The sequence below is a fragment of the Leucopleurus acutus genome (genome assembly GCF_964270905.1).
Source record: "Leucopleurus acutus genome assembly, chromosome: 19".
NCBI classification, from domain to species: Eukaryota; Metazoa; Chordata; class Mammalia; order Artiodactyla; family Delphinidae; genus Leucopleurus; species Leucopleurus acutus.
This window is the reverse complement of record NC_139161.1, coordinates 57983405-57998292: the sequence shown is the minus strand read 5'-3', so window position 1 is coordinate 57998292 and position 14888 is coordinate 57983405. Positions and strand designations below refer to the sequence as shown.

Sequence of the window (14888 nt, the reverse complement as noted above, 5' to 3'; positions counted from 1 at the left end):
ACCTAGGGACAGATTATCTGGTTTATGGACACAGTTCAAAAATAACAGGTTACACCGTGAAAAATGTAAAGAACAACAATGCAGGAAAAAACATCTAATTTTCTGAGGGCCTTATTTGGAACTACAAGGTAATCCACAAAAGCCACATTTTATATATTACCACAGGGAAATACCCTTCCCCCCTGTCACCATAAAACCTATGGTGAGGGACAGCCCAGGTGGGACCTCAAAAAGAATTAGGTAAGGAAAGGGAGAAAGGGACAAAGAACTTCCAACCTGAATCCTGTTGTAATAATTTTTAAAAAGTGAGAACCCATTTAATAAAATTAAAAATTTTGAGAGTTAAAATAGGTAATTGAACTAATTAATTGCCAACTAGTTTGAATAACATATTCTTATACTATCGTTTTTATACTTTTGGGTGATGAAGCCAAAAGTAATTCAAAGTTTACCTTAAATCAGTTTTTTAGCATATTTGGCCTAGTTTTAACTGTACTTTTCACATGAAGTTCTCCCCTCCCTTGTCTCCCCAGTACGCCTAAGTGAGGGCTGTGCTTGGCCTGAGGACTTCAAGCATCACTGGGTAGGAACGACCTTCCTTGGCTCTCTCACCTTCTCGCAGATACATGGGTTGTGATCCCCCAGCTCATGTCTACAGAGGTTGTGAAGCCAAGATGAACAATTAGAAATGCGATCAGTTTCCTGAATGATGTGGAGATATTTTATAGTTGGTTTTTCTTTGCCTCTTAAAACATGCTTAAGTGAGAATTTAAAAGCAAGTTATAGAAGTTTCTGACAACAAATACATAAATGACATCTTTATTGACAGTGGGCCAATAAGAACAATCAAATTTTGTTTACACGTAACCAAAAACATTCGAAAAGCAGAACACTAAAACTTCCAAGATTCCTGTGGGAGCACAAATACACAGTCAGAACTGATTGAACTCCAAGCATAAAAGGAACAAATACTGAAACGCAAAGGGCCAGAGCTCTCAGTAAAACTAGCTTAGAGTAAGTCCTTTGACACTAATTAAATGACAATAATACTTGAGTCTCTGGAACCATGGTGTGGCTCCTGGTTAAGTGATAATTAGAAGGAAAAAAGGCAGATTCCACGAGGTCTCCAGGAGGCTGTGCAGGGAGCTGCACCAGATGGAAGCAATAGCAGAAAGAAGTGAAGCCCTTCTCTACGATATGCCAGGCAAGCAGGATGGTCGGCTATAGATCAGTAAGTAAAGTTGTGGAAGACTCACTCATTCTTAAGTCATTTCTGATTGATGCTTAGTCACTTGCTATAGACAGAACGTTTTGTGTCCCCCTCAAATTCCTGTGGAACCCCAATCCCCGAAGTGGTGGTATTTGGAGGCAGGACCTTTGGGAAGTGATGAGGTCATGAGGGTAGAGCCCCCATGAATCGGACTAGCGCCCTCATGAAAGAGGCCCCAGAAGGCTCCCCTGCCCTTCTACCATGGTAGGACACAGTGACAAGATAGCCATCTGAGAACTGGGGAGGAGGCCTCACCAGACACTGAATCTGCCAGGGCCTTGATCCTGGACTTCCCAGTCTCTGGAACCGTGAGAAGGTTGTTTATAAATAAGCCACTTAGTCAATGATATTTTGTTACAGGTAGCCTAAAACAGACTCACCACTTCATTAAAATATCTGTAACAGTGGATCCTCCAAGTGCATGGGTTTGAACTACTCAGGTCCACTTACAGGGATTTCTTCAATAAATACTGTCGGCCCTCCGTATTCGAGGGTTTTGCATCAGCAGATTCAACCAACAGTGGATCCAAATTTCCATCCATGGTTGGTTGAATCTGAGGATGCAAAAGCCGCAGATACGGAGGGCCGACTGTGCCACACCATTTAACATAAGGGACTTGAGCATCTGTGGATTTTAGCATATGTGAGGGCTCCTGGAAACTAACGACAGAGAGAAAGCGAATGACAGAGGCGGAGGAGGTCTCTCAATACAACTGACTATGTGCCAGGTTCTCTACATTCATTGTCTTATCCTCACAACAGCCTTGAGAGAGGGTTGATCTGTCCCCATTTTACAGATAAGCAAACTGGGGCTCAGAAACAGTAAGTAGCTTTCCAAAGTCACATAATTGCCAAGTGGAGGTGGCAGAATTCAAACCCATTGATTTTGGGTTAGTCAAATATTGGCCCCCAGATGAATTTCTTCTCACTCAAGCATTTGGCCTGTTGAGAAACAGCAAATATTTTCCGGGACATGTAATCTCTGCTCGAACTATTCAACTCTGCTGTTTTAGCACAAAAACAGCCAAACACATGTAAATGATGAGTGAAGCCCAGTTCCAATTAAACATTATTTACAGAACTAGGTAGTGGGTCCAGGCCACAGCTTGTCAACTTCCACCTCAGACCGTTAATCTGAATATCGAGGTGATGAGAGGGCTGAGCTCTATTTTATTTTGTCCTGTGTCAGCCATTCTCCGACCCTCACCTCTCAGACCTCAGCCCCTTTCAATGTATTCTTGTTTTTTAAAAATTATTTTCAAAGCCTCTTTCTTCCCAGTCCTTCCCGTCCCATTTCCTATTGTTTTGATTTCCATCGTTGCTGGATTAGACTTGACCTTGACCTCTTTTACCACCACTTTTTAAAACTCTATTCCTCTTCTTTTCCTCAGTAATAGAACTAAGGTCTACAGAGGAAACTATAAAAATTATAAGAAGTAACTGGGATAATGTGTAGGGGGAAGAGTGCGGGCTGATTGCTGAATGTCCAAGGATAGGATTTAGGAGAGGAGAAAGAAGAAACCTGTAACTAATCTTTCCCTCTCTATCTTTTCTATAATCTTCTTTTCACACCGTATAACAAAGCAACAATAAAAACTGACATTTGTATAGTGTTTTGCTAAATATTTATTTGAGCTTTTGCTTTTGTTTCCAATCCCATCACACGGTTCTTTGGTCACCCATGTAACTTATGTCAATCGATCACTGTGGCTTCAAGCCTTTTCTACCTTCCTTGGGGCCCTGGGATACAGCAAAGACCAACCGACATACAGGAGGACAACAAAAATGTGGGTAAACGTGAGGCCTGAGAAACGACAACTTCTTCCCGGGGTGCAGGGTAGGGGGAGAAGCCGCTTGTCCTCCTGAAGTCACTGTCCTGTGACTCTTTTCCGTATGGGACACGGTGTTTGTGCCTCAAAGCTGCTTCAGTTCTTCTTCTTGTCCGAGACTCTATATGTAACCACACATGGAACCCATCAACTTTTCACTCTGCACATCCCAGGGGCTTTCTCTCCAAATGACAAAACATACTTTACAGAGAGCAGAATAAGGTAAAGAAATGAAATCTCCCTAATACTGTGATTACAGAAAACCAAGGATTCATTCAGTGCCAAGGATAAGAAAAGAGGGACTTGATCAAAAACTACAGTTAAGGTTCTGACTTTCTCTACCTCAGGGTAACTTCTAAGGAAGTGTAAAGTGAAGATGTACCCAGCGGGGGGATAATAATCATCTAAATCTCAGCATAACCCATGTGAGCATAATTTAGACCTCTTATATTCATCAAATGAGATAGTAGCCTTTGGGATTGGGAGGGAATCCAAAGCACATTTCAGCTCTTAACCTTTAAGTTTTTATAGTTAATGTAAAAGAAATGACATTCTCTGTATATCTGGGTCTCCACTTTGGATTCAAAGAGGAACAGCTCTGTGTCTTCCCAATGATGAGAATATAAGCCCTCTGCCTCACCTACCAGATAAGAATGTCCTTACAAAGTGAGATGCTATAACAGGCTTTGATGTGACAAAGAGAGGGGAACTGGATTTCACATTGATTGCATTGCTACCCACTCCCAAGGATTTTCTGAATTTCCACAAAAGGGTATTGGGGGCAAGGGGGTGGGTTAGGGATCAACCTATGAGATTCCTGGCTGGAAGCATTCAGAATGATCAAATCAATGGATATAAGGAACATTCTGTTTATGCCTCAAAGCTATATATTATGTAAGTAGAGTTAGATACACACAGAACTGGTCCTCAGATAGCAGTTTATGTGTCTTCCACACAAAATGCTCAGGTATTTAACACAGCGATAAAACCAACTCACATTTCTTCACATTCAGTCATTTTTCAGGGCTGCTCTTCCGTGTGAATCCTTTGATGTCTGATGAGGGATGAACTGCACTTAAAGCTTTTTCCACATTCGTTACACCTATATGGTTTCTCCCCAGTATGAGTTCTCTGGTGTTGAATAAGGGCTGATGAATGAATGAAGGCTTTTCCGCATTCGTTACATTTGTATGGTTTCTTCCCAATATGAATTCTTTGATGTTTAGCGAAATTTGAGCTCCGGCTGAACGTTTTCCCACATTCGTTACACTCGTAGGGTTTCTCTCCAGTGTGAATTCTCTGATGCTGAACAAGATGTGTGCTCTGACTGAAGGTTTTTCCACATTCACTACATTCATAGGGTTTTTCTCCGGTATGAACCCTCTGATGTTTGGTAAGGGATGAGCAGTGGCTAAAGGCTTTCCCACATTCCTGACATTTATAGGGTTTCTCTCCAGTGTGAGTTCTTTGATGTTTAATGAGTGCTGAAGAATGAATGAAGGCTTTATCACACTCGTTGCATTCATAAGGCTTCACCCCTGTGTGGATCAGCTGGTGCTGCACGAGGTGTGTGCTTCGATTAAAGCCTTTCCCACACTCACTGCACTCATACGGTCTCTCTCCAATGTGAATCCTCTGATGTATTGCAAGGGATGCGCTTTCTGTGAAGGCCTTCTTGCATTCGCTGCACTCGAAGAGAATTCTAGTGTGAGTTCTCTGATGTTTAGTTAAATTGGCCCTGTGGCTGAAAGACTTCCCACACTCAGTGCAGCTGTAGGGTTTTTCCCCGGTATGGACTCTCTGGTGTCGAATGAGCACTGAATGGTAAGTGAAGAGCTCACCACAGTCGTTACATTTATGAGGTTTCTTCTCTTTGTAGGTCCTCTGCTTTTTCATTAAGGTTGATTTCTGTTTCAATCTTTTTTCAAGGGTATGGAAGGCACAGGATCCTTTGGGAACTCTGTCTTGAGTGAGAAGTACTGACTTCTGGTTCAAGTTTTTCCAGTAAACACCATGCTCATGAGCTCTCTCTTCCGGGAGTGAATTCATGTGGGTGAACATTTCTCTTAAGCATCTCTCCTGATTTCCTTGCTGATTCTCTAACCGGTTTTCACATGTGAGAGTTGTTTCCAAGTTGGAGTCATAGATACCATTCCTTGTCAGCCTGTCTATGACTGCAACCTGGCATGATTCTTCTTTGGAAAAATCTTGCACTGAAGTTGAATCTTTGCTCCCGGGTCTAGTCTCTGAGTCTGAAACAAATTGGAAATGCAAATTTCCTTTGTTTTCTGAGTTCAACAAAAAGGCAGGTCTGTAACGGGTAAGAGTTAATGAAGGTGAAGAGCATGGCTTCAACGAATAAGTGGATCTGACTCTTAGAAGATGACTTGCAAAGAGAAGCAAATGGAGGGAAACAAATGCACAGTAGATGCAGAGAAAATCAGCAGACCCTACCCAGGAATCAGAATGGGGGAAAGATGACCAGAAAGACAGGAGGAGGGATGCAGATGAAGCACCATTTCACCAGATGAGCAGGAAATGAGCATCCCAGATCAGGAAAGGGGAGGAACAACCTCTATAGAATATCAAGTGCTGTCATAAACTTCCAGGCAGTTACCACCTTAGTGCAGGGCACAGTGATGACTTCTAAATTTTCAGTTACCCAACCCTACTCACATCATAATATGCATTCCATTTCCAGTTTAAAATCTTCCCTAAGAATTCTTTTATAATATGTCCCTGTTGAAAAATCAGTGATCTCCCAAAGATATAATGGCAGATACATTAAATTATATCTGAACAAGGCTAATCATTACAACACTAATTGAGGTAGCAAAAGACTGGTAACATCTCAAATATTAAAATACAGTAATATTTTAATACTATAAAGAACTGATTAAACTACAGTGTACACATACAATGAAGTATGTGCAACTTAAAATAATATGAGAATGATCTCTACATATTGCTACGAAGTGATCTTCAGGATACATTAAACTTAAAAAACCCAGCAAGCTGTGAAGGAGTGTGTATGGTCTGCTACTTTTTGTGTAGGAGAAAAAAGGGGAGATACAAATATATAGACATATTTGGTTATATTTTCCAAAACTAAGAACAGATAAATGAAATACTAATAAAAATGATTGCCTACAGAGAGAACACCAGAATAGAGAGGGCAAGGATGGAAGCCAACCTCTCTGAATATATCTACTATAAATCTATTAGAATTTTTATATTCAATATGAAACTATAAAGCTAAAATAAAGAGTTTCGTTCAAAGGAATAAGTAAATAGACCAATGAAACAAAAGGGCAATTTCAGAAGTCAAGTAAATATAGGAATTAAGGACAATACAAAGGTAGTATTTCAGTCAGTGAACTAAAGATAATTTGTTTTTACAACAAATGGTCCTGTGAGTGATTAAACATTCAAAAGACAGTTAAGTTAGATCTGCCCCTCATTCCACACAGCCAAGTGAATTCTGTTCCTTCACCTATATATTATTCTATCCATTTATTCAACGATTACCTATTGGATGTCTACCATACGCTAGGCTCTGGGGAAAAACACACAGTCCCTATGTACATGAAGGGAGAGAAAATTTAGTCTAACATCTACAAATACATATAAAAATGCACCTGTGGTAAGTACTAAGAAATAAAAGGCAAATGATGCTGTGAAGGATGATAAGGGGAACCCAGGGGGATGAGGAGAGGCCTCCCTGAGAAGGTAAATGACTGAGCTGAAATTGAATTGGGTTTGGGGCTCAGGTGAGTGTTCCAGGTAACAGGTACAGCAGCACGGGGATGAGTGTTCCAGGTAACAGGTAGAGAAGAACGGGGGTGAGTGTTCCAGGTAGAGGGAATGACATGTACAGAAGCCCCAAGGTGAGAGGGGACATTTAGGAAGAGTACAGTGGTTGAGAGCAATGGACTCTGAAATCAGAATGCATGAATTTAATCTCAGCTCTGCCACTTACTAGCTGTGTGACCTGGGGCATGTTTTTTTACGTTTCTACTTCAGTTTCCTTATCTGTAAGATGGGGCAATAATGGTACCTACCTCATGAGGAATAAAAACAACACCTACCTTAAGGAACACTTAATGAAAATATTTATAAAACACTTAAAACTCTGACACAGCATTGGTGCTACATAAGTGTTTGTTAAATCAGTAAAACATAAATTGATACAAGGATAGTGTAGGTACGTAGAGGCTGTGACCTCAAAGTGCGGTCTGAGGACTCCTGGGAGTCTGTAGGTTCAAAACTATTTTCAGAATAATGCTTAGATCTTATTTGCCTTTTTCATTGTCTTGACATTTGCATTGATGTTGCAAAAGTGGTGGTGGTAAAACTGCCCACAACTTATGCACAAATCAGGACAAGACACCAAATGTACTAGTAGTAGTTGTATTTTTCCCCACCATGTACTCTCAGTTAAAAAAGAAAAAGCCAGTTTCACGTAAAAATTTCTGAGGAAACAACAGGAATCGTTATTAACTTAATAAATTAATTTTATTTATTAAACCTTGACTACATGCCTTCTTAATATTCTGGATGATGAAATAGGAAATATTCATAATGCAAGTCTGCTCATATCAAAGTATGATGCTTGCCTTGAGGAAAACCACTCATGAGACTGTTTGAGAGCTGAACTGGCCATTTTTTTTTTTTCATGGACCATCACTTTTACTTGAAAGAATCACTAACAAACTATGTTATCCATGTTGGGTATTTGGCAGATATTTCCTCAAAACTGAAAAAAAAAACAAGCCTGTCACTTCAAGGAAAACAACTGACAGTATTTGATAAAATGTGAGCTTTTGGGCAGAAATTAGAATTTTGGAAAGCTTTTATCTACCACTGAGAGCTGGATAGCTTCCTAATACTTAAAGGCTTTTCTGGTAACGTCAGTGGTGACACTGAAAATTGTGGTTTTTAAAATATTGCATGATGTATTGTGTCAATATTTGGAAGATATGCATAACTCAGTGAACCAATATTTCCCAAAAGATCAATAGATTTTAAGAGTAGGAAAAATTCATGGATATGGTTTCAGATGCACCTTGCACCTAACCTTTAAGAAACTACAACTCGCCCAACTTTGGCGTAGTATCAGAATAGCCAATTATCTGGAAAGTATATTAATTATATTTTGTTTGTGTTTTTTTTATTTTTTTTATTAGTAAGGTTGTTTCTTGATGTGGATGCTAGCTACATGAATGTGTTCAATTTGGGAAAATTCATAAAACTGTACAGTTATGACATTTTAATCTATTTTACATTACAAAAAGAAGGAAAAGAAAAAAGGCAAATGAAGCAAATGTGAGCATGCGTTTGATCTCAGTGTTGTTTTATTTCCTTGACTTTGTATGTATTCAAAATGCAATATAATTTAAAATAAGATATTTAAAAAATAAAAGCATGTTGGCACTTCTATATTCTTTCTTAAGCACTGAAGAGCGCCACTTCTTTACTGTCTTGTGGGGTTATTCTTTCCGAAGATTCCCGTCTATCTGACTCACCTGAACAGCTGCTTTTGGGGGCTTTTCTCTCAAGCATCAATGGTTCTTTTCCATTCTCCAAATTGTGGTTCTCAGGTTTGGAAACTGGAAGCCCTGCTCATTAAAAAAGAAAAAAAAAAAAAAAAGAAAGAAAGACAAAAAAAGAAAAGGGACTTAACTCTTTGTGATGGGCACAAAGCTCTATTCCAGAGCACGGTCCCAACCCCTGGATCCACAAAAAAGACAGGACATCATAGGAAGTTTTGGAATAAGGGAGCGGGGGGCCTCAAAATGAACCTTAAAACAGGTGCAGCAAGAGCCTGGGCCTCATAAAGAGTTACACGCATTTGAAAAGACAAATATTTAGCCTGTAAAAAAATAGAAGATAATTTGTCTTGTTTACTGTGGGAGTTCTGGGGAGATACTGCAGACCAGTCCTCAGCTCAGGGAAGGAGTTGGGTGAAGTGGGACCCCAGTGGCAGCACCACAAGCCTGTGACTCTGTGACTAGCTGTCTTCTGATGTTTTTCCTTTCTTCCTTCTTCAGTTACTAGAACCTGCTTTCTTAGGGAATTTATTATACGAGGTTTGGGAGGAGCTAACATACTTCCTTCCACCACTGATACGAACACATACGTGTACATGCATGTGTCTACATGTGTACACATGCAAATACCTCCCCCCACCCAGAGGTGGGCACAGTATCCAAACTGGTCAGAGCATACTCTTATCTCCCTGGCTCGAGTTACTGCTTCACTGATGGACATGTGACCCTATCTGCTGAAACTCCCAGGATAGAAGCCTTCTTTTTTTCCTTAGCTCTCTAACTAGAAGAATAATGTAACCCTAGAGCAGCCAATGGCCATCTGTGCCACACAGGGAGATCAGGACAAGCTATACCACGTAATTAAAAAATAAGTAAATAAAAAAAATTCCTGATAATATATCTGATTCCCTTTTAAGCTAGTGTGAATTCGGTTTCTGTCACTTGAATCCAAAGACTCCGGATACAAAACAAGCCTAGACATTTCACCAAGAACCCAGAGCAGAAACAGATTTTCTCTAGGCCCAAAGGGATCACTACTTTACAATTACTGGCTTTGTTATGCTACTTCATTGTCAATAAGGTAATGATGTCCCCATAAGCAGGAGCCGGAGTCATGGCAGGAGCCCATCCTTACAGAGTGAGACGAGGTTCCTGTAGTTCTCCAGCATCACGTCCCTCTGTGCAGGATCCAGCCTCCCCCACTCCTCTGGGGTAAAGTCCATGGCCACATCCTTGAATGTCACTGATGCCTAAGACACAAAACATACTTTTGTTCACCAGCTGTCACTCCACAGCCTCCCTTTCATGCCCCAGTTTCTGTTGGCCCTGGAGTGGATGCGTACATGTATTCAACGGGGGAAATCACTGTGAAAAATGACAAGCATTCTCATGTGTCCTGGACATTCCATGGAAAGTCACTGGGCATCAATTATGTGCCAGGCACACTATCCAAGATTCAACATGAGAACCAAACGAAACAAGACCACGGTTTCTCCACTGACAGACTAATTTTTCTGGGGAAGAAAGAGTTAAAACATGAATCAACAATGAATCAACAATGTAGTCTGGCAAAGTAAACAAAATATAGGCAGAGAAAAAAAGGCATGTGTCTGTATAATTCTCCTTGTGAGACCTCACCATGGAATGAACAGACTGGCACCAAATCCAGTGAAGCACGGAATCAATTCAACGCAAGATGCATTAAATTGGAAAATGACAGCAACAAATTCATTAAGGGTACAGATATCACATATAAATGTTTATGGGTAAACACCATAGGATTATTTATACAAGACATAAAATACAAAAACTGTATAGAGATAGACACATACCAGTACTGAACATGTCTCTTTAAGTAAAGACATAGAGAATGGGAATAATATTCCAGGTTACTGAAATAAATATATACCAAATGCTATAACTGGATAGAAAACACCTTCTATTTAACTGTTCATGAAGCACTTGCAAAAGTAACAAAGTAAATGTTAATAAATTCCAAAACAGAAAAGAAAGTGCAATAACTGATAACTAAAAAAAGTATCAAAATTTCAAAATAATAATGAAATAAAACGCAAAAATCAATGCCATAAGGCTAAAATAGTACTTAGAGGAAACACTTCAATTTCATTAAAAGAAAATCAATATAATTAAATGAACAAAGCATACAAGTCAAATTGGAGACAGAGCCCAACAACAAATTAGGGAAAACAGAAGGAATTACAGGATAAAAGTAGAAATTAAGGGGAAGAAAAACAAGAAAAATAAGACAGATGGGAAATCTGAATAAGAGCAGTAGGTTATAGTACTATACCAATGTTAACTTCCTGATTTTGGAAAAAGAATAATAAAAGTGAGGTGAAATGCTAAATTTTGGAGAATCTGAAAGGAGATCATATGAGAAATCTTTCTACCACTTGCTAAATTTCTATAAGTCTCAAATTATTTCAAAATAAAGTTCCTCAAAATGGAAATAATCTGAGACTTAAAAAATATAAGAATCATCCTTGGAAAATAAAATGTAAAAATCATTAAGCTGCTACTAAATAGACAAGATACTGTGAGAAAAAATAACTTTGATCCTACAATCTGCATATCTATAGCTAAACTGACAGTGGAAATTAACTTCCAAACCATAAAAGAAAAAAAAAAAAATCAGAATTACAAAAATGCGAACTACAGCACAAAAGGCACAAAAAAATACAAAAGAACAAAGCATAGTAAACAGAATTATAAAAATCACATAGTAAGAAAAATGTGAAACATACAAGTAATCATAATAAAATGAATAAATTAATTTCTCTTATAAAAAGGTTTCTTAAAATAGCCACATCCTCTTTACAGAAAAAAGATCCAGACAAAACCCCAAAATTGGGGATGGAGGGGGGGATGGAAGGAAATATAGTATACTACATATTTGAATACAGTACTTCAAGCTCAACAAAAACATATGGAAAAATATACACCAAACTGTTATCCTCAGTAGGGAGAGGTGGTGGACTGAACTTGGGAAAGTAAGGACGGGTAATATACTTTAATATTTATATACGTCTGTACCGTTCACCTGGTTACCATGAGCAAAAATTAAAACTCTAATTATTAAAAAAGTCTAATAAGTAAAAGATAAACAGCCCAGGCAAATTCTAATAAGAAAGACAGTTGCAGTATTAGCATCAAACAAAATCCAATGCAATGCAAAAAGGACAGTTTTAAAAATTTCCATAAAAGGTTTAATCAATTCTGAAGCTATACAAGCAGTCTTGAATCTACATGTGCTGAAATGTGCTGAAATGTATAAAGCATTCACCCTTTTTCTGGTATCTGTACTCTGACTTTCCTCTGGCTGCTATGCCTGACCACTTTTAGTCCATGCAGTTCAGGTAGTACAACTCCATCTCTGACCCGTGGGTGGGATGTGTGTTTTTATGTGTATGTACAGGTATATTTTCTAGTCTGATCATAACACTCAGATTTGCCAATAATGGTCCAACAATGGGCCTAATACCCATTATAGAGTTAACCTCAGTCCTTCTTCTGGAACGACCAGAAGGGAAGATGCCCCTTTTCTCTGATCTTCAACGTGGGAAGATGTAGGCCTAAATTTGTTAGGGGCTACCCTGCACGAGAAGAAAAGCCTGCTTGAGTGCAAAACACACAGAAAGAAAAGAAAAGGTCACTGAAATGGAGAAAATAGATTCTAATGTCACTGCCTGAACTCAATTTTAGCCAGACCTGGATTTTTCACTTATAATAGTCAATAAATACCTTTTTGCTTAAGCCAGTTTGAATCGAGTTTTCATCAGGTGCAACTTAAAGCTTCTTGACTAATAAAGTCTTCAATATTCACGTAAAGTATTTAAGAAACCAGTGGAGGCAAGCAAGTATACAAGGATCCTGGGAAATCACGTTGACGAACGGCAGCAATGTGCAATGTCCACTTTCACACTTTGGATTAAAGTAGCAAAAAGAGAGGCTAGTGGAGGAATCTTTGCATTGTGGTATGACACACACCATGTGGTATGACACACTCCCGCTCAACTCATTTAAGAAAAATGTTCAGACATACAAAAAGTTGAGAGACTAACACACTAATCACCCATATACAACTACCGCTTAAATTCAGCAATTATTAATATTTGCCCTTGGGGAAGTGAGAGTTTGGAAACTGAGTTGTAACTTGGTAACAGTTCACCTCTAAAATACATCCGCATTCATCATCTTGTTGGGCTGGATTCTAACTCTTTAAAGTAAATCTTCTATAGGCTTCCTTTTTTTTTTTTTTAAGTTTTTTTTTTTTTTTGTGGTACGCGGGTCTCTCACTGGTGTGGCCTCTCCCGTTGCGGAGCAGAGGCTCCGGACGCGCAGGATCAGCGGCCATGGCTCACAGGCCCAGCCGCTCCGCGGCATGTGGGATCTTCCCGGACCGGGGCACGAACCCGTGTCCCCTGCATCGGCAGGAGCACTCTCAACCACTGTGCCACCAGGGAAGCCCCTATAGGCTTCCTTTTCCAGCATTCCTTTGAACTATTTGAGTACTCACCATGTTCATAATTCACTCCAGCACTTCAGGTGTTTTCTTAAATTCCTACTTAACAGTCATGTGTATGTTGTTTCCCCTAGTGAAACATACATTTTAAGAGGTATGCACCACATTGTCTTTTAAAATCGTTTCCCAAATAACAAGCATAGAAATTAGCTAATGGGCTAAAGAAGGGCAATGCCTCTTCCACGCCTTCTGAGTGATAATAAATACTAGACGGACAAGATACCACGAAGAAGCAGAAAACATTTTCCACTGAGCCCTTTAGTCACTCGAGTTGTCTCTTAGAATTAGAATTCAGCTCTAGTGGACACAGAAGCTCCACATCAAAAAGAAGGGAGTGCATCTGCACTCTGAGAAATAAGGTGGAATTTCAATAACCAGCAGAGACTCACTCACCTGTGATCTGGCTGTGAGGCGCAAAGCTGCCACTTCTCCCTCTTCTGTGCTCTTTTCTTGGGAAAAGGGAGAATCCTGGGAAGACAGAGCTAAGGGCAAGAAAGCAGTCATGATAGGGCCTAGATCTATCTTGTGACTCAGATTTATGAGCTTAAAATTCTCGGGACTTCCCTGGTGGCCCAGTGGATAAGACTCCGTGCTCCCAATGCAGGGGGCCCCGGTTTCATCCCTGGTCAGGGAACTAGACGCCACATGCATGCCGCAACTAAGAGTTTGCATGCCACAACTAAGGAGCCCTGGAGCCACAACTAAGGAGTCTACCTGCCGCAACTAAGACCCGGCACAACCAAATAAATAAATAAATATTTAAAAAAAAAAATTCCCACCACCGTACTCCTGGTCGTCCCTACAAACACTGCAACTGAAGGGAACCTGAAACAACGACGTCCTGGAAGACGGCACTCTCTGATCTGGAAATTAAAATAAGTTTTTCTCTGAGCTTAATCTACATTAAATCAATATGGGAGAAAGAGGCTCAACGGTTCTGAAAAATCACCCTGCAAGCTTAGTCCAAATGTAGCTTGCTGGATCCCATCTCTAAATAATTATCACTAGTTAAGACTGGGGTACAATCTAGAAATCCAACAAGCACAGGTAGGGGCGGGGTGTGGATTCTGATATAAGAGGCCACAGACCAAACTTCTAGGAGAACTGGAAGCCAGTCACTGACTCTTCTGCCTGGTGCCTCCTCTATTAAGCAAAAGTATCTGCTCTACTGAAACCAAAGGGTTTTCGTCAAAGTGGAGGAACAGGAGTGGAAAATACTTTTGCCAACCAAAAAAGCTAAACTGTCAGACCCACTGATGAAGCTAGGATGGTATAATCCCCCGGGAGGAAGAAGGTGTGAGACAAAGTACGAGGCTATGCTCAAGCCTCAGAAGCTGACATTTCGCTCACATTTTGGGGGTGTCTTTGGAGGGTCCGCTGTGCACCCAGCTGGGATCCCACAGCAAGCCCTCCACTCTCACCCAAAGAGCCCTTCCATCCCCAGACAAAGGAGCCGGACAGCAGTGACTCCCGTTCAGGAGGAAGAATTCGGCCCGGCCCCCAGCACAAGTTCAACACCGGCCCCCCTCACCGCTCTTCCCAGGCATTTCGGCCATATCTGTCTCCATGGTCACCATCTCCCGGCCGCGAAGGTTCGGCTCTCCCCCCAGCGCAGCCCTCTCCGCGCGGAGGAGCGGGAAGCCCCGAGGCCTCGTGGTCCTCCGTCCCGCCTCCCCTCGGGGGGCTCCTCCGAAAGG

General features: G+C 40.5%; 1 protein-coding gene across 3 annotated transcripts; it reads right to left on the bottom strand.

Annotated features, from left to right (window-relative positions):
* Window positions 1-2952: 2952 nt before the first annotated feature.
* On the bottom strand, window positions 2953-14888 carry ZNF286A (zinc finger protein 286A). Of its 3 annotated transcripts, XM_082860260.1 has the most exons (6): window positions 14723-14888; window positions 13585-13673; window positions 9784-9898; window positions 8625-8717; window positions 4097-5351; window positions 2953-3220 (listed from the first exon to the last, which is right to left on the bottom strand). In XM_082860260.1, the coding sequence occupies exons 1-5, from the start codon at window positions 14766-14768 to the stop codon at window positions 4120-4122; spliced, it is 1575 nt and encodes a 524-aa protein (XP_082716386.1). In that variant the 5' UTR covers window positions 14769-14888; the 3' UTR covers window positions 2953-3220; window positions 4097-4119. The 3 variants fall into 3 exon arrangements, with proteins under 3 accessions (XP_082716386.1, XP_082716385.1, XP_082716387.1); XM_082860259.1 differs by lacking the exon at window positions 2953-3220 and having other exon boundaries at window positions 3832-5351; XM_082860261.1 differs by lacking the exons at window positions 2953-3220; window positions 4097-5351 and having other exon boundaries at window positions 8037-8717.

What these genes read in the sequence shown, in the direction of transcription:
- ZNF286A (XM_082860260.1), bottom strand. Translation starts at nt 14,768, where the DNA reads ATGGTGACCATGGAGACAGATATGGCCGAAATGCCTGGGAAGAGCG. An exon ending in CGAAATGCCTGGGAAGAGCG is followed by an intron (nt 13,674 to 14,722) that starts GTGAGGGGGGCC and finishes TCTTGCCCTTAG; the next exon opens with CTCTGTCTTCCCAGGATTCT. An exon ending in GCCTCACAGCCAGATCACAG is followed by an intron (nt 9,899 to 13,584) that starts GTGAGTGAGTCT and finishes TTTGTGTCTTAG; the next exon opens with GCATCAGTGACATTCAAGGA.